Source organism: Myotis myotis, unplaced genomic scaffold, assembly GCF_014108235.1.
Source record: "Myotis myotis isolate mMyoMyo1 unplaced genomic scaffold, mMyoMyo1.p scaffold_m19_p_8, whole genome shotgun sequence".
NCBI classification, from domain to species: Eukaryota; Metazoa; Chordata; class Mammalia; order Chiroptera; family Vespertilionidae; genus Myotis; species Myotis myotis.
In genome coordinates this window covers 9733869-9759586 of record NW_023416390.1, presented here as the reverse complement: position 1 = coordinate 9759586, position 25718 = coordinate 9733869, and the positions used below count along the sequence as shown (strand labels likewise).

The following is a 25718-nucleotide window of genomic DNA, read 5'->3' as shown; positions in this document are numbered from 1 at the left end:
GGACCACTACAGCCCCCGCTACTACATGTGATCTCAGGGCCTCAACTGGTGCTCACCTCTCCCTCCTCCACCTTGCAGGTCTTTGTGGCTGACTTGGAGTGACCTAAACATTCTTGACAAGGGCTGGCAATCAACATGGAAAGGTTTGTGTTTCAAGTTGTCTATTAATTTATATACTGTCTCATTGCTTTAATCTTTTAATCTTAAGACAATCATTTAAAAATAATTTTAAATGGAATGTTAGATAAGTGTACAGATTAAAAAAATCCACAATTCAAACTGCATACTCTGAGACAGCATCTCTCTCTTGCTAATGTGGTAATACCATGAATTAAGGTCTCTCTGTCATTATATGTTATATCACCTACAGGAGCAAGAATAATCATATAAAGGAACAGAATGTCTTCTCTCTCCATTGTTCAAAGACCAGGTTGTCCCCAATTCACAGGTTATGTAAGTAAACCTATTTGTTTGCAAACGGCTTTCCTTGGCAAAACAAATTAGAATCTGTGTTTTAGCCTTGTCAAACCAGGCAAAAAGATAAATAAAAGCATAAACTCAATTCAATAAATCTTTATTGAGCTCCCACGGGATGCATGAATTTAGGATCTATAATTTACATGAGTAGAAAAGTGTTACTTTAGCCCCTTAAAAAAAAAAAAAGGAAATCACAACTTCTCTATATATTTCAAGTGAATCATTTAATGTGAGTGAGGCTCAGTTTGATATTGCCATAAGTATTAACACAAGAAAATGGGGAAGTATACCTGTTTCCCTGTTACCAAACAAGGGTTTGATGCCAAAATCAACTAGCCTGTTGGTCTAACAATAGCTGATCAAAAAGGCTCGAAAATCTGGAAGTAAAAAATGTATTTGGAAGCACTGTCCTTTGAGGGCACATTCCCTGAGGGCAGGAAATGCTGAAAGAATTAAATGGCTCAAAAATGATAGTGAGATCAAGAAGAATTAGTCACAGCTTTGGAAGAAACAAAACTTGAGAATAGATGACACTAAGTGTAGCTAGGTGAATCCTTCTGAAGTTTCCCTGGAGGTGTAGTAGCACTGAGCTAACCAAAGGGGCTACAAACTCATGCTCCTTTGAATAGAGTGGTTTTAAGTGGTAGATTCTCCAGTGCACCAACTGTATTTTCAAGTATAATTCTAGTATTTGTACCTAGAAATACAGAAGACAAGCAGCAGGGAGAAAGTGTCAAGTATGTAGGATGTAAAGGATTTGGCAGCCCTAGAATTCCCAGTTTGCATCCTTTTCATCAGGAAAGTCACAGTCTGGCTCAGTCCAAGGTGGTGCTGGAGGCAGTGCTACTGATGGCTTTTGATAAGCTGGAGGCAACAGTGAAAGGATTGTGTCCTGGCTCTCTTCTTTCATCTGTCAAAGAAACTCAAAATAAGGCTGTTGGTACATAAACTTAATACATTAGTTCTGTTAGTAAAAAATAACTTTTAAAGAAATCATTGAAAGTATTTAAGATTGTTTTTAACCAAGTCACTAAAAATACCTTTGATTCTGGTCATCTGAAAATAGGAAGAAGTGACAGCCAAATAGAATGATTTTTATCAGAATTGTTTTGCCCTTAAATTATTTTTAGACAATATAGAAAAATAAAATGTCTCTAAATTAATCAAAATACCAACTGAAGATATAGTCACATATGATGATATTCCATTTGTTTTTACTCGTTTTGCAGAATGGATGTATTTTAGAAAGTCTAACTCAATTACCCAAAAGTTTTCTTGATTTTAACTTTATTTTGTAAGAAAGCTGTTATTAAAAACCTTAACAACTTGCCGAAACCGGTTTGGCTCAGTGGATAGAGTGTCGGCCTGCGGACTGAAAGGTCCCGGGTTCGATTCCGGTCAAGGGCATGTACCTGGGTTGCGGGCACATCCCCAGTGGGAGATGTGCAGGAGGCAGCTGATCGATGTTTCTATCTCTCTATCTCTCTCCCTTCCTCTCTGTGAAAAATCAATAAAATATATTTAAAAAAAAAAATAAGTAAAAACCTTAACAACTAAACTGTCCCATTAAGCCAAAACATGAAGTGACTTTTTAATAGTATTTAAAAACATCTAGACAACAGAAAAAAGATCAGCTTACCTGTTTGAAGAAAACATGGGACAATAAACTGCTTGCTGATGGCCTGAAACATTTTTAAAAGTTATAAAAAAAATAGAACCTCATATTAGAATGTTGATTTTTAGATGTAAAAATATAGTAGAAATTAGGTTCAAATCTATAAAACCCAATACTAAAAAATTAAAAGGAAAAATAATATATGTCAGAAGCCTAATTCTTAGCTTCCCTGACCAATGAGAAGAAGTCTAGAGATATCCTTTAATTAGTCCATAACTCAACATTTACTGGGCACTTACTAATTATAAGGAGCTTATGCTAGGCATTAAGGGGCTAAAAAAAGATAAGACCCACACCTAATTTCCAAAACATTAATGATAAGATATAGTTATATATGATAATAATTTATATTATTATAATAGCAACTAACATTTTTGTACTGCTTGGAAATTTCTAAAATGTCTTCACATAAATGCAGTAATTAATGTCCAGAAGATTAACTGATTTTTACAAGGTGACTTGGTTAGGAAGTGAAATAGCTAAAACTGGAGCCAAGTTTTCTGATTTTGAATCCTGTATTCCTCCCTCTTGCTCACTGCTTCGACTTGTTTTTAGCATTGATGCTGTCTAGATTAGACTATGATTTTTTGACCAAAAGACTGGTTAAGGATTTGAATTTGGCGGGAAGGGACTATCACAAAGCTTCTAAAAGTGTAAAACATACGTTTTATGTTACTTAGAGGTGAACAATATTACCTTTTCTCTGGATCTTGCTGCAAACAGAGCTGTACCAAGCTAAAGAAGGCAGGGGAGAAAGTTTTTGAGGATGGTGTCTGCAATCTGTCACTGTTTACTGTGCGAGTTCCACTGGAGACAAGTACACTTTCTCCAATCCCAGAGTCTACACCTGACCGGGAATTCTTCATTCTGGATTCTGACTGAGGGAAAATGCTGATATCCAATGGGCTATAAGGAGGACCTTTCAATTTCTGTAACAGCATCTAAAAGACAGAAAAATTTCTTTCAACCCTTATCAGGCAAAATATTAAAACAACAACAAAGATCCTAAGAGTCTACAGCAGGGATGTTTAACAGATATTACCTAGAACATAAGGGATCATATGGAAGGACAGTAATTCTGGGATTTTAGTAGCATTTACCTGAGTCCTATGCATGTCCTGGAAAGGTACCTGCCCACTGGCCAATTCACACGCTGTAATGCCAACACTGTAGATATCTGACTTCACGTTGTATCCATGTAAATCCTGTAGAACAACGAATGTGAAGTCCTTTAGTGTAAGTAACTTAAAAAGTTAATACATGTGCTTTTTTGATAAAGGATGGTGAACAATAATGGAAAAAAACTTATTAAGTGAGAAATCAAGCTATACTTAATATATGGTGCACATTTTTAAATTCCTAACATAATAATTTTGACAAGAAAGAGGGAAAAAAGTCTTGCAGTAGTGCATTCACCAATCCAAATATAAGGTCACAACTGTCCTTTAGTCAAGCTTAGAAGACACTCGAGACGCACAGACAACCCAATGCAACGGCCACACCTGACCTGTCTCAGTAGTTCTGGACTCAGCCACGGCTGCACTGATGTGCTGAACTGTGGGAAATCAAACACAGCCCTATGCCTCTGTCCGTGCTTAACCAAACTATGCAGGTGGGACAAGCCAGAGAGGGTCACTAGGCCATCACCAGAAATGAGGATATGGCTGGCTTTAAAACTCCTAGAACAAAAAGAAACAATCCTAAATACTGGGAAATTGGCCAATGAATCAAGAATAAAAATCTGGTCAGAACAAATTCATGTATGCTCTTGGAAATTAAATGCTCTTTATAAAGTAGCAGTACACTGCTATGAATATATGGGAAATGCTCAAAGAATTAAGGAATCCTTTCAGCTATTCAAATAGCTTTAGGACAAGAAAATATGTAACTGACAACTACATACATGTTTGGAAGTGATAATATTTTATGCAAACTTGGAAAGGAATCAAACGATTAATTTCACTCTTGTAGGATGCTATTGCAAAACACCCAAGGAGAAGTCTTAAAAAAAAATCAATGAACTAATACATAAAGCATAAGGTTATAATTTAAAGTTAAATGCAGTATTATCCAAAAAAAGCCTTTTATAGTATTAACACTATTTACAAAGATATGTCATATATAAAAATTTCCTTTGTCAAATTATAAAAGAGCCTGTTTTTCATCCAAAACACTGGATTTGAAAACTAAGAGAGTTTCTAATAGACTAACTACAGTAGGATGACCAATAATCTGATAAAATTAATTACAATACACTCTGCGAGAAAGCCTCAGTTAACCAGAATGCTGCTAAAAAACAACAAAAAAAACCCAACAAGCTTATTTAAAAGTAACTTAATTAAAAAGGAAAACAAAGTCCCAGTGTATCTTAAAACAGCACTGTTTTTAAAATTCAGCCAATTCTGCATCTACAGTTCGGTAACTAGAGAACAGATATTTAGTATGATAATCTCAAGATACTACAAAATATTTAAGAAAACAAAGAAGGGTTGTTTCAATGTGTACATGATATAACTATGACTTAAAGATGAAAAACAGATAAAGGAGCTATTAGCTTATGGAAAAAGAGCTAACTAGGACCCCACTCCCTACAGCTCCCACCCCACATTAGATTGAGAGGTGAGCTCCGTGAGCGCAGGCTCCAACAGGCACTGAGCACAGCACTCAGCACAGGGAGGGGTCCGAACACTGTGGTGAATGAGCACAAAATGTAAGCTTCAACAGTACCCCTCGGCCCCTGCCTCCCTCAGTTCCCTACCCCTCCTTTCTGATACTCAACTACTCCCACCTTCCTAAAAGCTCCCTAAAAGATTCCTTCCACTAAAATTCTTTCATTTTGCAAAATACAAATAAGTAAATACCTGTGAATACAGCCATTTTGGTGCAGATAGTTCAACCCTCTCACTGCTCCAAAGAGAATGTTTCTTATTAAAGTTTCACTCATTCCTTCAGGAAAGTAAGTCCTCAAGAGCTGACTTGCTGAACCTGAAAAAAACCGCTGAAATCTTTAATGAACATTAAAAGTGATTTTGTTTCTGGCTATCTTTTTTTAAATGATTTTTTATTTATTTAAGAGAGAGGAAGGGGGGAGGGAGGGAGAGAGACATCGATTTGTTGCTCCACTTATTCATGCATTCTTTGGTTGCTTCTTGTATGTGCCCTGACTGGGGATAGAACCCACAACCTTGGCATAAAGGGATGACGCTCAAACCAACTGAGCTACCTGACCAGGGCCTATCTATGCTTTAAATGTTCTTTTCAACTATAAACACCACACACACACACACACACACACACACACACACACACACACCCTTGTTACATTTCAGAATTAACTATTTTCCTATGCAAAGGTAATTTTCCTTCCAGAATATTTAAAAAGACTTTTTTAATGGCACTGAGGACCAGAAAAGAGAATTAACAATTTTTAGCATTACTGAAAAAACAAAACATACTGTGTATGTATACGTATTTTTAAATCCAGAGACAATTCACAAAAGCTATCCTAAAAATCAAAGTTCTAGAATCCATTTGTTTATTCAACACACCTACTGAACACTGTTTTGTGCTAGGTACTGTATGAGCCCCAGGTAAATGATAAATACACACATAATCCTGCCCTCAGGGTGCTCCGATCCAGTGAAGGAGCAGGCACACACAGATGTTTACAAGACGTGAACTAAGTTTACTCTGCGGAGAAACGGATGGGGATGATGTACACAAGCAGAAACACTACTTCTGCCTGAATAACGCAGCTCTCCACTGAGGGAGGACGGAAACCAAAGGGGGGAGGCAGCGAGCTCAAAGGCACGGGCTTCCTGGAGAAGCAGTGGTGGCTCACTCATCATCAGACCTACTCTTTTTTCTGAAGACTAAAATTCAACATAAGCCAGAAATAAAAATATAAAATGAAATTTGGAATTGGCCATCAGAATTATAAATTAAAAGTAGTTAATCATAAATCTTAAGATCCCATTCATCAATCATTATAACTCAGGCTAAGCTATGAGTTATTTTATCAAGAAAGAGTTTTCTTACCATAGGCCATAAACGGAGAAATAACCCAAAGCCAGCTACCGACAGTGAAAACAGTCCAGTAAGTTGTAATATTGGGGTGCTGGAAAAAGTGAGATAGAATCACAGCTTTCTAGGATAAACACAAGAGAAAAGACATGTAAAAACAACCTTTTTTCCCTTATGATGAAGATAACAGCAGTCGTGTCAGCTAATTCTCAGTAGAACTTATTAGTACTAACCACTGTTCTCAGTGTTGTATGTCTTTAAATCTTGTATCCACTACACGTTGTGATATGATTTTACAGAAGAGGACACTTAGAAATGAGTTAGAAAACTTGTCCAAGAGCACATAATAAAAGAAGTGAGTGGGATATGAACTTAGTATGAACTCTTATTAACAACTAGAGGCCTGATGCAAGAAATTCGTGCATGGGGTTTTGAGCACCGGGTGTGTGTCGGGGGGGTCCCTCAGCCCGACCTGCATCCTCTCCAATCTGGGATCCCTTGGGGGATGTCCACAGGGATCGGGCCTACACAGGCAGTTGGCTATCCCTCTCACAATCCGGGACCGCTGGCTCCTAACCACTCACCTGCCTACCTGCCTGATTGGCCCCAACTGCCCTCCCCTGCCAGCCTGGTCGCCCCTAACTGCCCTCCCCTGCCTGCCTGGTTCCCCCCAACTGCCCTCCCCTGCAGGCCTGGTCTCCCCCAACTGCCCTCCCCTGAAGGCCTGGTCTCCCCCAACTGCCCTCCCCTGCAGGCCTGGTCTCCCCCAACTGCCCTCCCCTGAAGGCCTGGTCTCCCCCAACTGCCCTCCCCTGCAGGCCTGGTCTCCCCCAACTGCCCTCCCCTGCTGGCCCAATTACCCACAACTGCCATCCCCTATTGGCCATCTTGTGGTGACCATCTTGTGGTGGCCATCTTGTGATGACATCGCACAAGGGCGTGATGCCACCTAGGCTTTTATTATATAGGATACTGTGTTCTTAGTATAGAAACATTTTAAAAAATACATAAAAAGCCCTGGCTGGGTGGCTAAGTTGGCTAGAGCATTGTCCTGTACACCAAAAGGTTGCAGGTTCAATTCCTGATCAGGGCACATACCTAGGTTGCAGGTTCAATCCCAGTGGGGGTGGGTATCGGAGGCAACTGATCGAGGTTTCTCTCTCCCTCTTCTCTCTCTAAAAATCAATAAAAACACATTCTCAGGTGAGAATTAAAAAAACACACAAATAAATGAAGATAAAAGTAATTGCTAACATGACATCACAGAGAAAACCACTAATAAAATTTTGGTATAGCCCTAACCGTTTTGGCATTGGTAGGTAGAGCATCGGCCTGCAGACTGAAGGGTCCCAGGTTCTATTCCAGTCAAGGGCATGTACCTTGGCTGTCGGCACATCCCCAGTAGGGGGTTGTGCAGGAGACAGCTGATTGATGTTTCTCTCATCGATGTTTCTATAACATCTCCCTTCCTCTCTGTATAAAAATCAATAAAATGTATTTTAAAAAATTTTTGGTATAATTTCTTCCAATCTTTGTGTAAGATACATGTGCACATGTAAACATTTTGAAAATGAAGACAATATCAAAATCAAATCCTTTCCTTCTTTATACAGAAAGTGATTAGTGACAACGAAAATGGTATTATAATATTACTGAAAGGCAATTCTATTAGCATTTATCAATTTAGAAGTTAATTTTGCCTAACTGGATGGGAAGGATACTGTCTCTTCCATTTCCCTGTATGACTATTTGTGATTGGACTAACTAGTGGTTTGTAAATCTCCAGACCAGCATTTCAAATATGATATTCATGTGAAGGAATGCATAATAGTTATCTAAGTTTGAGTATCTTTTTTCTTTCATGGATCTGCCTTCCAAGTATTCTTTCTAATTCTGTAATTGCATGTTTACAAAAGAAAGAAATCTACTTTTCTCTAACAGAAAAGACCTGTTAATTGGGGGGTTGGGGGGGTCTTACAGATGTAACTCCTCGGATAGACAGCACTTTAAATGCATTATTTTCTGGTGGTGTCACCTGTAAAGCTTTCAGGCGTTCTTCAGTGCAGTTTTCCAGATTTGTGATTTTGATCGTCACCAGGGTTCCTGTGGGAGTATGCCGTGCAAGATGGACAGAAGTCAGGTTGTCAAAGCCTCTTCCTTACAATCAGACATAAAACTGTGTTAGCCACCAAAGAAGGAAAAAAATGATAATTTGAACTTCATCAAAATTAAAAACTTCAACTCTTCAGGAAAGTGAAAAGGCAAGCCACTGATCGACAGTATTAACAATACTTTTACATCCAGAGTATATAAATAACTCTTACAACTCTTAATAATCAAACAAAAACTCATTAAAAATAGGCAGAAAATTAAATAGGGAATACATAAAAGCAGCTATAGGAATGGCCAATAAGCACATAAAAAGATGTTCAAGATAGAGAAATGCAAATTAAAACCACAACAATATGGCATAACATACCTATTATAATGGCTAAAATTGTGACTTGATAAATTGTGACTCAAACAATGGAATGCTGCTCAGTAATCCCTACAGCCACTTCCAGTCCCTTCCAACCACTAATGTGATTTTTGTCATGAAATGGCATCATAAGGAATGGAGTGTTTCGTGCCTGGCTTCGTTTGCTTAGACCACTTTGTAGGCTTCAGTAGTTAATTTCTTTTTATTACTGAGTAATAATTCATCCTATGAAAATACCACAATTTATTTATCCATTTACAAGCTGAAAGATCATTTGGGTTGTTTTCAGTGATTGGAGACTATAAATCAAACTGTCAGAACATTCTTTAAGTAGACATGTTTTCATTTCTATTGGGCAAATACCTGTGACTGGAAGTGCTGGGGCATGGGTGTTTAACCTTATGAGAAGGTGCCAACTTCTTTCTGAAAGTGGCTGAACCGGTTTGTGTTCCCCAAAGCCACAGTTGCTTGATATGCTCGCCAGCATTTGGTGTCAGTGTTTAAATTTTAAAATACCTAGTGGCACCTATTAATAGGCACTTAATAAACATTAGTTCCCCCCTCTTTCCACAATCCCCAAATTCTGTTACTTTTATCTTTAAAAAGACATTATTAATCTCAAATTCATCCCTTCCTCTGCAGTGCGGGCATCACTGCCTTGGTTCAAGGCCTGTCCTCTTTCCGGGACAGATGGAGGGGCTTCCTCACTGTGCCCTCTATTCTCAACCAGGGCACGTGGCAAAATCTCCGAGGGGACTACTTCAGAAGCCTATGCCTACCTTTCAGTCGCCAGCAAGTTTGATTCAGTAGGTCTGTGATGGGATATAGCATTGCAGTTTTTAAAAAGACTCAGGTGGTGAGGATACTTCCTCACCACTAATCTACATCTTCCAGACTTCTGCATGGAATTGCAGTTGTCTTTCTAAATCTAGCATTTTATCAATAGAAAGGAACTACAGTGCAGCAGCTGAAAGCTGAGACCCCGCAGTCAGAAGGTTTGCTTTCAAATCACTAGCTGTTTGACTGTTAAACAAATCTCAGAGCCTCAGAATTCTTACCTGCAAAATGGGAGTGGTAGAATGAAAAACCCGTATTAAATGTTCAGTATAATGCCTTTTAGATGCTAATATTAGCATCCTCATGATTCCAAAATGTCTTTCTAGCACAGAGAGGATAAATTCCAAATTTCGGCCTTAAATCCTTTGAGTAATAAAGTGGGTCAGTTGTGGGGGTGGACACAGAGTCTGAACCTCTAAATACACAATGTGTTCCCAACCTCTCAGATTTATCTCCTGCCTACACTCCCCTTGCTCCCACTTTTAGGCAACTATGTGGCAGTCCCTTTCTAACCATCCTTCCTCACTCATCTATTGACGTAAATATTTTTTATCTTTTTTTAATTGACACCATCTGAACCTCCTTCCTAAGGGCATTTCCACCAGAGCTATTTTAGAAAAGGGCAGATCCTTATTCTCCTTGTCTCCTTGACCCTGGACGGGAGTGTCAGTGACCTAAGCTTGGCCAACTGGAGGATGGAGTGAGAGACAAAGAAGCGGCAGTCAGAATTCGCTGCCGTGGGACCCCCTGTCTGGTGGTGGAGGTACCCTATGAGGTAGTCCCCGACCGAGGCTGCTCCATGCCATGCCCTGGCTATGGTTCTAGGCTGAGCTTCTCTTGGCTCTTCCAACCCTAATTATTTCTCCAGTCAGTAATTCTGTGTTAGAACATTGTTTAAAAATTTTCTCTTTTGCTTGTTAGGATTGTTTTCTGTTGTTTGTAACAAGCACTCTGACTGGAACATCTGCCAACCTTTCCCTCATTCTCAGGATCCAGCTCTTTTTGCTCTTTGTTGACTCCCAGATGGATGGTTGGATGCTCCATCTTCTCTGTTCCCACAGCACCTTGCACACCTCGACTACAGTTCCCTCCAGGGGGTAAAACAAAGCCATCCATGTGTTCATCTTCCCAGAGAACGAACTCCTCAGGTGTACTACACGGCTTTCTATCCCAGCATCTAACAGCACCTGCAGTGCTTAATGTTTCTGAATATTCAGAGCCAATGTTTCACGTGTATAAGGCTATAGATAATGACCCATCCTGTTCCAAACTTAGCTGAGATAGGTTACCACAACAGATGGGATTTTAGGTTTTAAGTTAAAATAAAGTAATTTGGTTAAAGGACTATAACGAAAAAGATCTTTTTTGCCATCAGCTTAATTCCTAATAATGAAGGATCAATTATGTGAAATCCATGATTACCTATTTCCACTTGGAGTTCATAGTGAGAAGCGTTGGTGGAACAGACCGCTTCACTGAGTCTAGCAGATGGAGACAACCAGGGAAGGGTTGGCTTATCAACCTGCATGGTTTTAGAAAGATGAAAACAAAATACGTTTAGACTCTTGGTCCTCCAACCCAACATAAAACGCAGACCTTGTATTTTAAACACACAGTGCTCATTAGGAAAGGCACACTGAAAGGGGACTTAGGACACCGGTTCAAGATCTAAAAAGAATTTACAATTGCTAATAATTGATGCTAGTTAGAAAGCTATCCGCTGATAAAGGTGAGAGGGCAGGAAAAACAGATTTATAGGTGGCAAAGAATACTTTCCAGCACAATTTCAAGTAAGCCTTTTTAGGAGTTGCTAAGAACAGTTCATTCTTCAAGGTAGTAATAAATAAATATGTCGAAGGAAGAGATGCAGGGGCCTGTGAGGAAGGATTCTCTGCTTGTGCTACTGCTTCAAGGGATCCCAAGTTTTATCCATGACACATCCAGATACATACTCAGCTAGTGGAGGTGCTAACATCAAGAAACAATTTCCACACTCTAGTCTATTAAAATTGCTGAAGATGTTCTTCACAAGATGAAAGGAATAAGAAAGGAGATAAATAAATGTCAAGAAATGGGAGACCACAGTACAGACCCCCCGAGTTAATGAACAGGAACCCTATGGATGTCTCACAGGGTGCTCTAGAGTTGGAGTCTGGTCTGCACCGTCCCAGTGGCAGTGAAACATGCACGCAGGAGGAAGAGGAGGCCAACAACTTGGTGTCATACGATAGCCAGGAGGCTCTCCAGAGGACACCAGCACTCCAAAGACTCTTAGGCGCCTTCCAGGCACCAGCAGGCGCCAGAATCTTATTACTGCCCCCGAGGTAAGGAGAAGGAAGAAGGGGGTTAGAAATCATATTACTATGTGCTAGGAATTGTGCTAATTACTTTTCATATCCTTAACTCTACATGTTCCCTAAAGTTTTAAGAGAGCAGAAAAATATAAGCTCCTGGCTAAAGATGAATGAAAGTAAATATTGTTAAAAGAGGGATGAAAGATTGTAAAAAGAAATTCCATTATACAACTGGAAACAATCCCAATGAAAAAAAGAGAAATATAAATAAATCAAGTTAATTTCTTTAGGACAGGCAGTCTTCAAATAAACTGAGATCTAAAGAACACATGTAAGAGACAGAAAGATGAGCATATAACAATTAAAAAAAAATTTAAGTCACAACCTGAAGCCTGTCAGGGAGGCTAGAACACAGAATGAACTGAGGCTTACAGTTCACTGCCTGAAAAAAACGGCATAGGTGGTCATATGAGGGAATGCAGTCAGACTGACCAACCTGTACATTGCTTCGTTGCTTCTTCTTTAAACTAGAAGGCACATTTGTTGTATATAACTAGCTCAAGCCCAAAACAGGTTATTACATATATATATATATATATATTAGAGGCCCAATGCACAAAATTTGTGCAAGAGTAGGCCTTCCTTCCCCTGGCTGCCAACACCGGCTTCCCTCTGGCACCCAGGACCCAGGCTTCCCTCGAAGCCCTGGCTTTGTCTGGAAGGTTGTCCAGTCTAATTAGCACATTATGCTTTGATTATTATAGATAAAACAAAATAAATCTATAAATAAAAACAAAACTCTCTCTATATATATATTAGGTACTAAGAGTTGTCAAGGTCACAGAGACAGAAAGTAGGATGGTGGTGCCAGGGGAAGGGGAGGGAGAGGGAACAGGGAGTTGCTGTTCAATGGGTAGAGAGTTTCCATTTTACAAGATGCAGAGTTATGGAGATGAATAGTGGTGATGGTTGCACAACATTATGCATGTGTTTGATACCAATGAACTGTACACAGTTAAAAATGGTTAATATGGTAAATTTTATTTAGCACATACCTAAAAAAAGGTAGCACTTGTTGAAGTTTACTGAGTTCTAGGCCTGTTTCCTGGCAACAGCAAGGAGATAACAGACACTTTACTCTCTGAATACCTCAACCTAAAGGTAATATTTGAATAAAAGCAAGGATTAGACACTACATCCTACTGTACAAAAGGATAGATAACTAGAAGACTTTAGAGTATTAGTGAGCAAAAAGTGAAATGACAAAAATGAAGACAAAATTGGGATAAATGTATAAACAGGATTAAATGGGATTATCTTATTTTGTAGGAAATAAGCCATTTGTAAGGCAGGTTCCATTTTGTAGTGAGAAATATTCATTCCCGAGCATGTTTCTTTAAATATTATTTACATCAGGCATTGCCCAGGGGAGATAAAGATGAAAAAGACAGGATGCCTATTTTAAGGGGATCATGCTATAGTTGGAAGAGACGTATACAACAATCATTGTGAGATAATGAATAAATGCCATTTTATAGGAATGTCTAACATATGTTGGAGAATAAATAAAAAGTACAAGAAGAAAAGCTTCAAGATGTGATATTTGGGCCAACTCTTTATGAATGAGGAGAAATTTTAAGAGGCAGAAAAAGGAGACCATTTCAAACAGAAAGAAGAGTATATGCTAAGACTCAGTAGCAAGAAATAAAACTAAAATAAAGTTATTCCATACCACTAAGATCCCTTATACCCATGGTCGGCAAACTGTGGCTCACGAGCCACATGCGGCTCTTTGGCCCCTTAAGTGTGGCTCTTCCTAAGCCTTAGGAGTACCCTAAATAAGTTAATAACAATGTACCTACCTATATAGTTTAAGTTTAAAAATTTGGCTCTCAAAAGAAATTTCAATCGTTGTACTGTTGATATTTGGCTCTGTTGACTAATGAGTTTGCCGACCACTGCCTTATACCATGCTAACAAGTTTAGGCCTTCCCTCACCCACGTGGAAAACCTCTATTAATACCCTAAGACTCTTAGTAAAATCTGCTGTCCTTCGCTCATTAGCCGATATTCTCTTGTGGATACTATGGAGCACAGCCAGGTTTGCTTTCAGAATGGAGGTGCTAATCTCCCCAACCACTAGGACCACTGAGTCTTGTACAGGAAAACCTGAGGGTGCCCTCTTCAGAAAGAAGCCACCCTGCCCACTGTTATGCCACTTCCCTGGGGTCAGTTTGTATCCAACACTGGTGGATACAGGAGTACAAATGCCCAGAGCCCTTGGGCAACTAGGACAATTAGGTAGAGCCATGCCAGCTCCAGAGATGCTCACTGGAATGGCTAAGGCCTCTCTTCAGACTTCTTAGGTACCAACAACACTGCCTCCTCCCTCTCTCACAGTGTTGGTCTAGAAAGAACTTCCCAGTAAATTTCCTGCATGAAAAAGAAAAAGTTTAGGCTTCATCCCATAGGTTTTTGGAAACCAATAAAATCTTAAAGTTGGAAAGTGACACAAGGAGGCCTGTATTGGTAATAGTGTTGAATCCTGATCTGAGTGGTGAGAGGAGGGTATATGAATGCCTAGGAAACTAGAGGCATTGAGTCTTCCTGTAATAGTCCAGTGAGAGATGATGAGACTTGAGTAGCAGTAGTTAGTTACCAGGTGAAGGAGGGCATGGACTCAAGGGTATTTCAGATACAGAACCATAAGACTTGGTGTATATTACATGTGGGAGCAGAGGTAGAGGCAGTGTGAGGATCTTTCCAGTTTCTAGTCAGGATGATCTAGTAGATGGGTTTTTTATTAGCCAAAGCAGGAAACACAATGTATTGCTGAGTCTGAGAGAAAATTAAGGTTTTACCGAAACTGCATAAAAATGCCTTCGAAAACCCTAATACAAGATATTCTACAGACAGCCCTGTGCCCAAGAAAGAGCGAGAGTGATAGGTAAAAATGTGAAAATCATCAGTTCTGCTTGATGCCAGAGTCCCCTCCTCACCTGAAGGAAAACCTGAGGGCGCTCCGGGATAATCTGAAACCTGAGCAACAGGGGCTTAAACAGGTGAGATGCTCAAGGGGGGATGGTGTAGAGCAGTGGTCGGCAAACTCATTAGCCAACAGAGCCAAATATCAACAGTACAACGATTGACATTTCTTTTGAGAGCCAAATTTTTTAAACTTACACTATATAGGTAGGTACATTGTTATTAACTTATTTAGGGTACTCCTAAGGCTTAGGAAGAGCCACACTCAAGGGGCCAAAGAGCCGCATGTGGCTCACAAGCCGCAGTTTGCCGACCACGGGTTTAAACAGAAGAGAAGAGGCCAATGATAGACCACTGGAGCGTAGCAAAGACACGGTAAAGGAGAAGAATGTCAGAGAACCAGGAGTGAGTGGTATTACAGAAGGCAAAGGAGTATTAATTGTACTCAATCATTTCTTACCAAGTTTTGACGGATACTGGTTTCAGACTGTTTTTCAGGTCTGAGTGATTCAACTTGTGTTCGTGAAGTGCAGAAACAATCCTGGAAATTCAAGAAAGGAATTAAATAAAGTGAAAAAAGCCCCCACGAAATAAGTAGGGGTGGCATGTGATACAAGAAGGTCTAGTGATGGAGTGAGGGGCAGAGAGAAAGGGTAGCATGCAGGGATCTGGAATTGAAGCCAGGACGCATAATGTGGGGGTACAGTAGCGAGAGGACAGAGAAACAGCTGTGTGTGTGCAGAAGACAATGCCTTCTGTTATAATTCTACTTGGCGTATCTCTGATCCTTGTCCTCTCTCTGGAGATCATAGTGTCAATTCACTTTTACAGTTGGTATTGATACTGAACTCTTCTATCACCTGCAGTTTTCTTCTGAGTATTTAGCTAAAGATTATTCTGCTCAACCCACAATAATCATTTTTATTTTGATCCTCAGATTTGCTTTGGAAAATGAAGTAGGTATCTCACCTTAATGTATTTTCCAGATATATAAAGCTCCCCCTTTTAAGTAGAAAAGCTGTACTTCAGACAAAAGTAATGCATCCTGTATTTTCTATATAACTAACATTCTTCTCGTTCATAGTTCTGCCTCTTACACTTGGCAAATGAAGGTGTTGATGAGCAGGTATGAGTCTGAGCCCTGGCTCTAATTTTTCGCAATCCTGGGCCAAACTCAACATGAGGACTATACCCCCTGCCCAGCCAGTCAGTCACAACTTTGAAGACTGGAAGAGATACAATGTATGAAAGTTTTCTGTAAACTGTACATCCTCATATAAATGCACCCATCACTTTTTAAAAGATCACTGCTTTAATATAATAATTCAAATATTCAAGTATTGTATTATATTCTGTATAAAGCAAGATGAAAGTCATAAAACTACTTAATTAGAGCAGATACCAATATCTAAAGTATATTCAGATGTGGATCTAATAGTATCTATACATCATATTATATACATTGACCCAACTGCTTTTTGTCTTGTCAAGTCAAGGGGCTTATTTAAATATTATTTTGCTTGCCTTTAGTCAGATGGAAATTTTTAAGAGATATTTTTGAAATATTTAAAGGGTAAGACATAGCTAACTGGATGAGAGAGGCATATCCAAGCACAGCATATGTATGAGAAAAGTGTGTCTGGGTCACAAGAACAGAATAATGAGTGTATCAGAAAGTACAGGAGAAACTCTTTTTTGAAAAAACAAAAACTCGATGAGAATTTAACTTATTTCTTAAGACCAGAAGTCATTCAGGTCAAAATAACATCAGAGTAAAGACTGTCTCATCAGAATATGCCCTTTGTTATGGCTCTGGATCACCATCCAACTACTCTGAAGGCACAAAATCAGATCCATGTTAACAAGAACTTACCAGAAAAGACATTGAATCGCTTTATTTCACAGAAAGTGACAAAAATCCATCTACTGCAGAGAAGATTATTGCTTTATCTTCAGATGCAGAAATATCCTAATATGAAAACAAAAGGAACATAATTTAGACTTACATGTAAGCTTCTTGAAGAACTAGTTGTCATAAAGCCACCCAATGTCTAGGCAGCTACTCTTTGACATAAGGACCAGAGCCAGTCCTGGAAAGTGTCTTTAAAGAGCATTTCTGTTTACTGAACACTGTCTGGGCCCTGACATCACAACAGAAAGGCAGAGTGGAGGTTCTGGATCCTTTCTCAAAGCCTCAACATACCTGCATCTCTCCTTCCCTATATTTTCTGTACTTTTAAAAAGAGCCCTAACAAATGTGAAAACAATTTAGAAAAACAATATTGGACCCACTTTTGATATAAATGGTGTTACAAGAATTCAATGAAAAAAAAAAGAATTCAATGATTCCACTCTAAGTAAATTTTGAGGCTTCCTAATCAGATTAATTGCCTTTTCAATCATTTGGGTTCCCTGACCAGCAAATTCAGAAAGAATCAGGATTAGTAACAAACTAAGAATTAATATTTTCTTGTTGCCACGTTTAAAATAAAAGATAATTTTTTTCCAGTTTTCATGTAAAATAACATCTTTGTAGGTTGAATTTTTTTTACTTTATTTTGATTTCTCAGTTCTATTCTTGGAATTTATTTATAGGCATGAAAATATGAAGATTATTATACAAATAATTAGTCCACTTTCAGTAATAGAGTATTAAGCTCAATAGTTTATGAAGACTCTGCAACAGATTCAGAGATTTAAAATAGTAACTTCTACAGATTCAAGGAGCTACAAAAGCACCACCAAAAGTTTCCAGATCTTTTCTAATAGAAAGGGTAGTAATTTTCTAAACTTGCTAGTGCTTTGGTGTTTCCTTATAACTAATCAATGTCTTTACTTTCATATACATTGTGCTTCATTATTTAATTTTAATGAAGTCCTCAAGTTTGATGAAGGCATCTGAAAATATCTGAGCAAAATGAGAAAGAAAAGGAGATCTTGTAAAACCATAGATATTATAGCGTGGTACCCAATTTTATTGCTAAGGGAAAATATGTATTTGTTCAGGATGGTCACTACACACCAAAGGGAAAGAATGTGAGGAAGAAGAACCTGAAAGCATGATTATTTTGTCTTCTGTCATTCACTGTATCAAGTTAAGGCACTGGAAGATGCTGTTACAAAAGGAGGAATGCAATGCCTGCCCTGCCCACCTTCCAGGCTGACTGAAATCAAAGGAGATACGTCACCTGAAAGTACCCATAACTGCCAAACATTGTATCAATAAGAGCCTGAGAGGATGCTCTGAAAGGCACTGTCAAATATACCGGCACAAAACGGTAAGGCTCATTTGGGTAGTGAGTTGGCAATATTTTGATAAACATGAAAATATTCATACCTTTTGACCCAGTATAATTCTCACTTCCAGTAATCTATTTTAAGGAAGAATGCAAGCAAATGAAGAAACCACATCTATAGAAAGCCATTACACTGTTATGTGAAACAGCCAAGTATTCATTTCACAGTTGTTCAATCAACGGCTACTATGGAATGGGCACTGCACCGGGCACTGGGCACTCACTGGTGATGGGGCAGGGAGGGCTCTGACCACCTGCAGCTTACCTTCCCACGGCAAAGACTAGGGATGTCACGATGAACTGAACTTTCTGGTTATTACGATTTTGTTTTCTGCTTTTCCCACTTAATATCAGTTTTTTTTTCTTAACAACAACAAAACTTTAAACTTCATTACCTTTCCTATTTCTCAGAAAACTAAGAAGAAACGGGCGCCATATGTGAGAACTGTTAGTACTAAAGGGTTGTCCCCATGGGGTGGTTTAATCCCAGAGGTTTTGCTTAAGATATGCCAGTCTAATAAGAGATAATTTTACAAGACATTTTGAGGTCAAGGCAGCAGCTGCACCTGGTAAGGGGTGGGGAAGTGTGTGTGTTGGAGGAGATTTGCTGTCATATTTTTCTCTACACGTTCTTTCACTAGGTATGAACATAAATACTTTTAAAAATTTCATATTTCAGACCTAATTTTCTAAATGTATTCACAACTACATTAGTGTGGCTCCTTGCACCTGTATCTGAAAAGCTAACTAGGATAAAGCTTTATAAATAATTTAAAGTTGTCCTATAACAGAATGGTAGGTAGTCCGAAGGTTTTCATCTGAAAGGGTGACACTTTCTGCGAAAATCAGGAGCTGTGTCTATTTACAGAACGCCAACAGTCCATTGTTACAGGGAATGCAAACAAAAAAACAAAACACAAACCCTTATTTAACTCTTTGCTGAGCTTTTAAATTACTGTAATTTTCAAAGTGATCTTGGAAACCTATAATATCCGTAATATCTTAAAAATTGTAGCAACGCACAACTCGGTATAATTTTCCAAATTAGTATCGTGACTCATGCTTTCAGGAGACATCGCCTGAACGCCTACTGTGTGCTCCGTGCCAGGCAGGCGATGTGTCACAAATCCTGACCAAGTTTTCAGGGAAAAGGGTGCCCGACACAACAAACCCACGAAGGCAAACACAACGCCGAGCTTCAATACTGAGGACAAACGACGCCTGGGCATTTGCTTTTGTGAAAAGTTCCCTCCTAGTCCTGCTTGGGGCGGGGACGGACTTGGTAGCGGTCCCCAAGGCGGCACAGAGCCGGGCCAGGGGTGTCTTCGGTCCGGAAACCTCTCCAGGCCCCGAGCGCGGCTCAGGGTGAGAGCTGGGGGGACAGCGCCGCGGGGGCTCGTACCCCGCGCACCTGGCGCCGCCCACCCCACGGGCACCGCCTCCGCCGCACGCAGGTGCCTCGGCCACCACGCGGCCAGGGGCGCGGGCAGAGCCGGAGCAGGGCCGCGCTCCAGGCCGACGGCAGGTCCAGCCTCGGGCTTTGCGCGGCGTGCGCGGACCGAGCCGCCCTCCTCCCCGCCCCCTCCCGGACCCGGCCTCCCGCATTACCCGGAGGCGATCACGGCCAGGACTCTTTCTCAGGCGGCCAGCGGTGCGGGGCCTGGGCGGCGTGGGAGCCCGGCCCGCCCCGTGGCAAGGCGAGCACGCGAGGCCCGCTCCCAGCGCGGGCCGCGGGGAGTAGGAGGCCGGCGCGACCCGGACCGGGGCGGTCCGCGAGGAACTCTGCCCCAGTCCCGGGCTCTCTGTCGGGACGGAATTCGCCCCACCCCGACCCGAGTTGCCCCGCCCCCCGCCCCAGGGCCGGGCAGCCAGGGGGCGGGGCCTTCGAGCTTGGGGGCGGGGCCAAGGTGGAACTACAAAGTCGGGGAACTACAATTCCCAGCAAGCCCTTGGGCCGGTGCGTGGAGGCTGCTGGGAGAGTGGGTTTCGTTCGCTCGTCCCCAATTGCGTGGGGACTGCCATTGATCCGGTGCTGCCGCAAAACTGAAGTCGCCGAGTAATGATGTTGTGAAGTCGCCGCCCGTCCCTGCCACGCCCGGAGGTTCCAGGCTGCGGCGGCGGCGGCGGCGGCAGCTCAGCTGCTGCTAGGAGTCTGCCGCCGCCTCAGAAGCTTCTCCCTGAGGGGACGCGGGCGGAGACGGAGGGCTCCGGGCCATTCCTGTGAGTAACCTTCCGTGCGCGACCCGCACTTGCCCTTGCCAACTGCCCTGGGACGCGGAGGCGCCCTCCAGACCCGCGCGCTGCCCGGTCCTCTGAGGTCACGCCGCCCGGTCCTCCGAGGACACCCGAGCCGGCGGCTGGCGCCGGAGGGCAGGGGCCGCGCCGGGTCCCAGCCCCCGGGGGAGTGGGGTGTTTCCCCAGTGCGGGTGCGCAGTGTGGGCGCGGTGCGCCGGCCTCGGGGCTCCCCCTCCTCGGAGGACTGGCCGCGTTCTCCTTCTCTGCGGACCTTGTCCGTCCAGCCCCCGCCCCTGAGCGATGAGGGCGTCGTGTCCGGCGGCGGGACCCGAAGCCTCGCTCGCCATCCGTGCTGTGAACCGAGGGCCGGGCGTTGGAAGAGCTCTTTCTGGGTGAAGTTGCGGTGGACTTTTCTGGGGTTGATTGTGAGCCAAGACACCACACGTCTTTCCAAAGAGACGGTTGACTTCAGTTTCCAGCGCACATAATGGGTCCTGGCCGGTGTCCATTGGAGGACTGGCATAAAGATCATCTCTGACACTTGAAAGATTTCTGGGTCACAGGAGCGGTGCTTGCCCACAAACCTTTGATCTAAACGTGCAGTTTCTGAGCCATAAACAGACAAACAAACAGAAACAGTGACCGTTCACTGGCAATTCGTCAAGCTAGAATGGGCCATAGGGATAAAATGAAATGGGCTCTGAGTTTTAAATATATGCATAGTCGCTGTAGAATTGCATGTCTGAGCCCCAGGGGTCTCCAAATAGCAGGTTAAGGGTGGAGACGGGACACTTCCGAACAGACTGTGAAGGACAGTTGGGGGTGAGAGAGGGCAGGATGCGGACACTTTATCATCTCGGCATTCATTCAGCTTCCTGTTTTTAAAATTAAGCACTGTCCAGCAAGCCTCAGACATTCAGCAAGCGCACATAGGTTTTTATTCTTATGCTAGAAGGGCTTGGAAAGAACAAACATTTGGGTGCTCTCCATCTGCCAGGCAGCCCGGTTAGGAGCTCTGCATACATCCGCTCCATCACTACGATAACCCTTTTGCGCTAAGTCTGAGGCTCAAAGACGTCAAGTGGAGATTCAAACCTAGACTTGCCTCCTCCAGAGTTACGGGTCAGGTAGCTGGGACCTCCTTCAGAAATGATCTTGAAGGCATTTTCCAGTGTTATTTCCCAATACTGGTTTCTACACACTTTGGACATCTAGAGTAAGTCCAAACCCCGCTTTTGAACAAGTTGTTCTTTCTGCTTGCAGTTCCTGTCCGGAGGGCTACTCATTAAGATCCTAGAAGCGCACGCCAAATCCACTCCAGTTTACTTATGTAAGACATAGGATTGGGTTTTCACCTTAAAGGCCCTTTCTGGTTCAAAGTTTTAGTGAATCTACAGTTGGAAATATGAGCCAAGGAGCATTATTCTCCACTGACAATGCTTAATATCTATAGATTTTAAGAGTAGAAAGACTTGTTTCTTAAAATTTTTACTTCTCCACCCCTTTATGTTAAAAACCAGTATAAGAAATGAGACAGATGATGATAATATATTATTTCATGTTTATTTTGAGCTTTGTTATATCATCTGTATCAATTTTTGGAGCTCTTTAGTTACCGTACTGTTTAGTTGGTAAGAAATCTGAGGCATTAAAGTACATAATACATTTTAAATGATTTAATAATGGAAAGAACTAAATTATGCATGGGTTCCAGTCATTTGTTCAGATCTGCAGTGTTCATGTAATAATAGGAAACATTTATATAATGCTTACTACCTATTACATACCCATCTAAATCTTTACCTGTATTAACCTATTCTCACAGAAGCGCAACGAGCTAGTTTTAAAATTATATTTATTGGCTAATAACATAAATTTCAGGTGTATAACTTTATAATACAACATCTATACATTCTATTGTGTGCTTACCAGCCAAAATCTAATCTCCTGTCACCTCGTATTTGACTCCCTTTACCTTCTTTGTCCTCCCTCCACTTCTCTTCCCTTCTGGTAACTACCATTTTGTTGTCTGTATCAAGGAGTTTTGTTTGTTGCTTTTTGTTTTATATCCCACATGTGAGTAAGATCATGTGGTTCTTGGTTCTTGTTCTTTTCCATCTGACTCACACTAGCTATAAGTGAAATGCAAATCAAAACAGCAGTGAGATACTATCTCATTACACCCATTACAATGGCTCTTATCAATTAGTCAAATAAGTGTTGGAGAGGAGGTGGAGAAAGGGAGCCTCATACACTGCTGATGGGAATGTAAATTGGAACAGCCGCTATGGAAAACAGTATGGAGGTTCCTCAAAGAATAGAGCTACCATATGACCCAGCAATACCTGTTCTGGGTATCTACCCAAAAAATGGAAAACACTTATTTGTAAAGATATATGTACCCTGTGTTCATTGCAGCATTATTGTGGCCTAGACATGGAAACAACCCAAGTATCCTTCAACAGATGATGAGATAAATAAGATGTGGTACATACATGCATACACTAGAATACTACTTAGCCATAAAAAAAAGAGATGAAATTTTTTGTGACAGCGTAATGAATATTTAGAGTGTCATGCCAAGTGAAGTGAGTCAGATGGAAGAGGTGATTTTATAGGTAGGCAACTGAAGCAGAGGATAAGTGAACATAATCAAGGCCACTCAGCTGTCTGGTGGTAAAATTGGGTGTTAACCTCAGGCAATCTCAGAATCTTTACTCTTCACATTTTTTGAGCATCTGCTGTGTACCAAACCACAACTGGATTTTTTAAAAAATTATAATTAGGTCATTTATCTTTACAACTAGCTTGTATAGAATGGAAGTTCAGCATTTAGTGTCTTGCCCAAAGTCACAAGATTATTAAATGATAGAGCCAGGACTTGAACCCACATTTGCCTGTCTTCAAGTCCATGCTTTTGTAATACTTTCAGTAATCAAATCTTTTTTTTTTTTTTAAATATATTTTATTGATTTTTTACAGAGAGGAAGGGAGAGAGATAGAGAGTTAGAAACATCGATGAGAGAGAAACATCGATCAGCTGCCTCCTGCACATTTCCCACTGGGGATGTGCCCGCAACCAAGGTACATGCCCTTGACCGGAATCGAACCTGGGACCCTTCAGTCCGCAGGCCGACGCTCTATCCACTGAGCCAAACCGGTTTCGGCAGTAATCAAATCTTGATTAAATACCTTGAAGGGGCCAAACACTGCTAAGTGCTAGAGATTTCATCTCTGCTCTTAAGAAATACAATCTGCAAAGGGAAAGAGACCATTGTGATAGTGTGTGACGGGACAGCAGCATACAGAGGACATCATACAGAGGTGCTGTGGGAACATAAAGAAAGAGCACTGAGATCTTCCTAGGGTGGGAAGGCTTGGGCCAGTCTTGGAAAAATAAATGAGAATTGGCCTGGACAAAGAAAGGAGAGGGGCTCTTATGGGCTGGATTCTGTCCCTCCAGAATTCTTGTTAAATGTTGAAACCCGAATCCCCATGACCTCAGAATGTGACTGTATCTGGAGATAGGGCCTTTAAAGAAGTGATTATGTTAAACTGAACCCTTTAAGTTAGGTCATAATCTTTTCTGATTGGTATCCTTATAAGAGAAACTTTGGCCACAAAAAGAAATACAGAGAAAAACCATGTGAGGACACATGGAGAAGGTGGCCATCTGCAAGCCTCAGGAGAAACCAAATCTACCAGCACTTTGATCTTGGACTTCTAGCATCTAGAATTGCGAGAAAATGAATTTCTGTTATGTAAACTACCCAGTCTGTGGTATTTTGTTATGGCAGCCCTAGAAGATTATACAGGAATACACTGTTCTAGGTCAGTGGTTGGCAAACTCATTAGTCAACAGAGCCAAATATCAACAGTACAACGATTGAAATTTCTTTTGAGAGCCAAATTTTTTAAACTTAAACTATATAGGTAGGTACATTGTTATTAACTTAATTAGGGTACTCCTAAGCTGGCCTTTGCTAAAAACGTCCTCAATCTGATTGAGGTACGTTTGCAGAGGTCAACCCCTTCCAACTCTCCTATCCACACTCGTCTTGTATGCTTGTTTCATCTATCTCCTTTTGTTCATCCTCTCTATATGTCCACCCCCCACTTCTTCTAATGCCACTTCTTCAAAATAGACTCGCCCAGGCCGAAAACCGACTTCTGCGCATGGGCCACGAAGTTTCAATCACACTGTACGTGCGTGCTTGCACGTGGTATTTTGGGGAAGAGCCACACTCAAGGGGCCAAAGAGCCGCATGTGGCTCGAGAGCCGCGGTTTGCCAACCACTGTTTTAGGTGAAGAAATGACATTCAAAAAGCCTTTTAAGTGTGGCCAGGTGATTAGGTTTTGTGATAAGAAGTGTTGAGAGGTGAAGTTGGAGACTAGGCTGGGACCATATTAGGACAATTTTGTATGAGATGCTAAGGAGTTTAATCTTTATCTTAAGGAAATGGGATGAAAAGGGTTTGTAGCAGTGCAAAAACATTAGCTCTGCATTTTAGAGCAATTTAGATTACTCTGTGAGCCTTATGGAGGATAGATTAAAGGGGATAAGGCTGGAGGCAGGGAGACCAGTTCAGGTGTCTATTTCCACAGGAAACTGAACTAAATATTTTCTTCGAATATCAAATGTCAAACTAAAACAGAACCATTGTTAAGGAAGATTTTAGAGGGCACAGCTAACCTTTAGGGTATATATAAGAAGGTTTTGGAAGAATTTGTATATCCTTTTTTACCTGTAGACTGGCTATGCTTTTGACATTTGGCTTTTCATAAAGCTTTCACAGAATACTCATTGTTTTCCCACCGTATTTAATACACTTTTATGGTGCTTACACTGTTCTAAGCCAAGTCCTATACTTTGTTTGATCTTAGCCAAAAGGCTGAGAAGCAATAAGCCAACCTTATGAAATACCTACTATTACTATCTCCATTTTATACATACAGATATTGAAGTACAGAGACGTCCAGTAACTTTTCCCTGGTCACATAGCTGATAAATGGCAGTGGTAAAATTCAAACACAAGCTGTCTTCAGAATCTGTGCTCTTAGCCATTATACTATGCTGTTGCCATACAGTATTAAGATCTTCTGCCTATGAAAGGAGGAATACAAAAATGAATTGGGTATTTTTCCATAGGGAGTATACAGTTTATCAGGGAAGATTAGGAACAATAATAAGTTTTTGGGTTTTTTAAAGTTTTTTAGAGAAAAGTGGAACATTGAGAGGCAGTAATTACTAGAGCTTCTGGGAAAACTTGATGGAAAAACTGGCATTTGAACTGGGGTGTGAGGATTGGATATGTAGAAGAAAAAGAGAACATTGAAGTTACAAGCAATAGCATGAAAAAGTTATAGGATTGGGAATTTTCTGATGTGTCTAGAAAACTAGTAAATACAATCCTTT

At 41.0% G+C, this 25718-nt stretch overlaps 2 protein-coding genes across 7 annotated transcripts in view; one reads left to right on the top strand and one right to left on the bottom strand.

Annotated features, from left to right (window-relative positions):
- Nucleotides 1-558: 558 nt before the first annotated feature.
- On the bottom strand, nt 559-19830 carry STRADB (STE20 related adaptor beta). Of its 5 annotated transcripts, none has more exons than XM_036320059.1 (12): nt 19675-19830; nt 16644-16739; nt 15231-15311; nt 10914-11013; nt 8154-8332; nt 6191-6299; nt 5014-5137; nt 3660-3831; nt 3253-3357; nt 2849-3093; nt 2117-2159; nt 559-1387 (listed from the first exon to the last, which is right to left on the bottom strand). In XM_036320059.1, exons 2-12 carry the CDS (start codon nt 16653-16655, stop codon nt 1244-1246), a joined length of 1314 nt encoding a protein of 437 aa, XP_036175952.1. In that variant the 5' UTR covers nt 16656-16739; nt 19675-19830; the 3' UTR covers nt 559-1243. The 5 variants fall into 5 exon arrangements, with proteins under 5 accessions (XP_036175952.1, XP_036175953.1, XP_036175954.1 ...); XM_036320060.1 differs by having other exon boundaries at nt 6191-6269; XM_036320061.1 differs by having other exon boundaries at nt 8211-8332; nt 19675-19829.
- A 248-nt stretch (nt 19831-20078) lies between these two features.
- TRAK2 (trafficking kinesin protein 2) overlaps nt 20079-25718 on the top strand; it is a 57904-nt gene continuing 52264 nt past the window's right edge. The window contains exons 1-2 of one of the 2 annotated variants that reach the window (XM_036320055.1): nt 20079-20286; nt 21565-21631. The gene's annotated coding sequence lies outside the window, so the exon portion shown is untranslated. The remainder of the gene's footprint in view (nt 20287-21564; nt 21632-25718) is intronic. The other variant, XM_036320054.1, reaches the window with a different exon arrangement.

What these genes read in the sequence shown, in the direction of transcription:
- STRADB (XM_036320059.1), bottom strand. An exon ending in TTCTCCGTTTATGGCCTATG is followed by an intron (nt 5,138 to 6,190) that starts GTAAGAAAACTC and finishes GGTTTTTTTCAG; the next exon opens with GTTCAGCAAGTCAGCTCTTG. An exon ending in CCCATGTTTTCTTCAAACAG is followed by an intron (nt 1,388 to 2,116) that starts GTAAGCTGATCT and finishes TTTCTTTGACAG; the next exon opens with ATGAAAGAAGAGAGCCAGGA.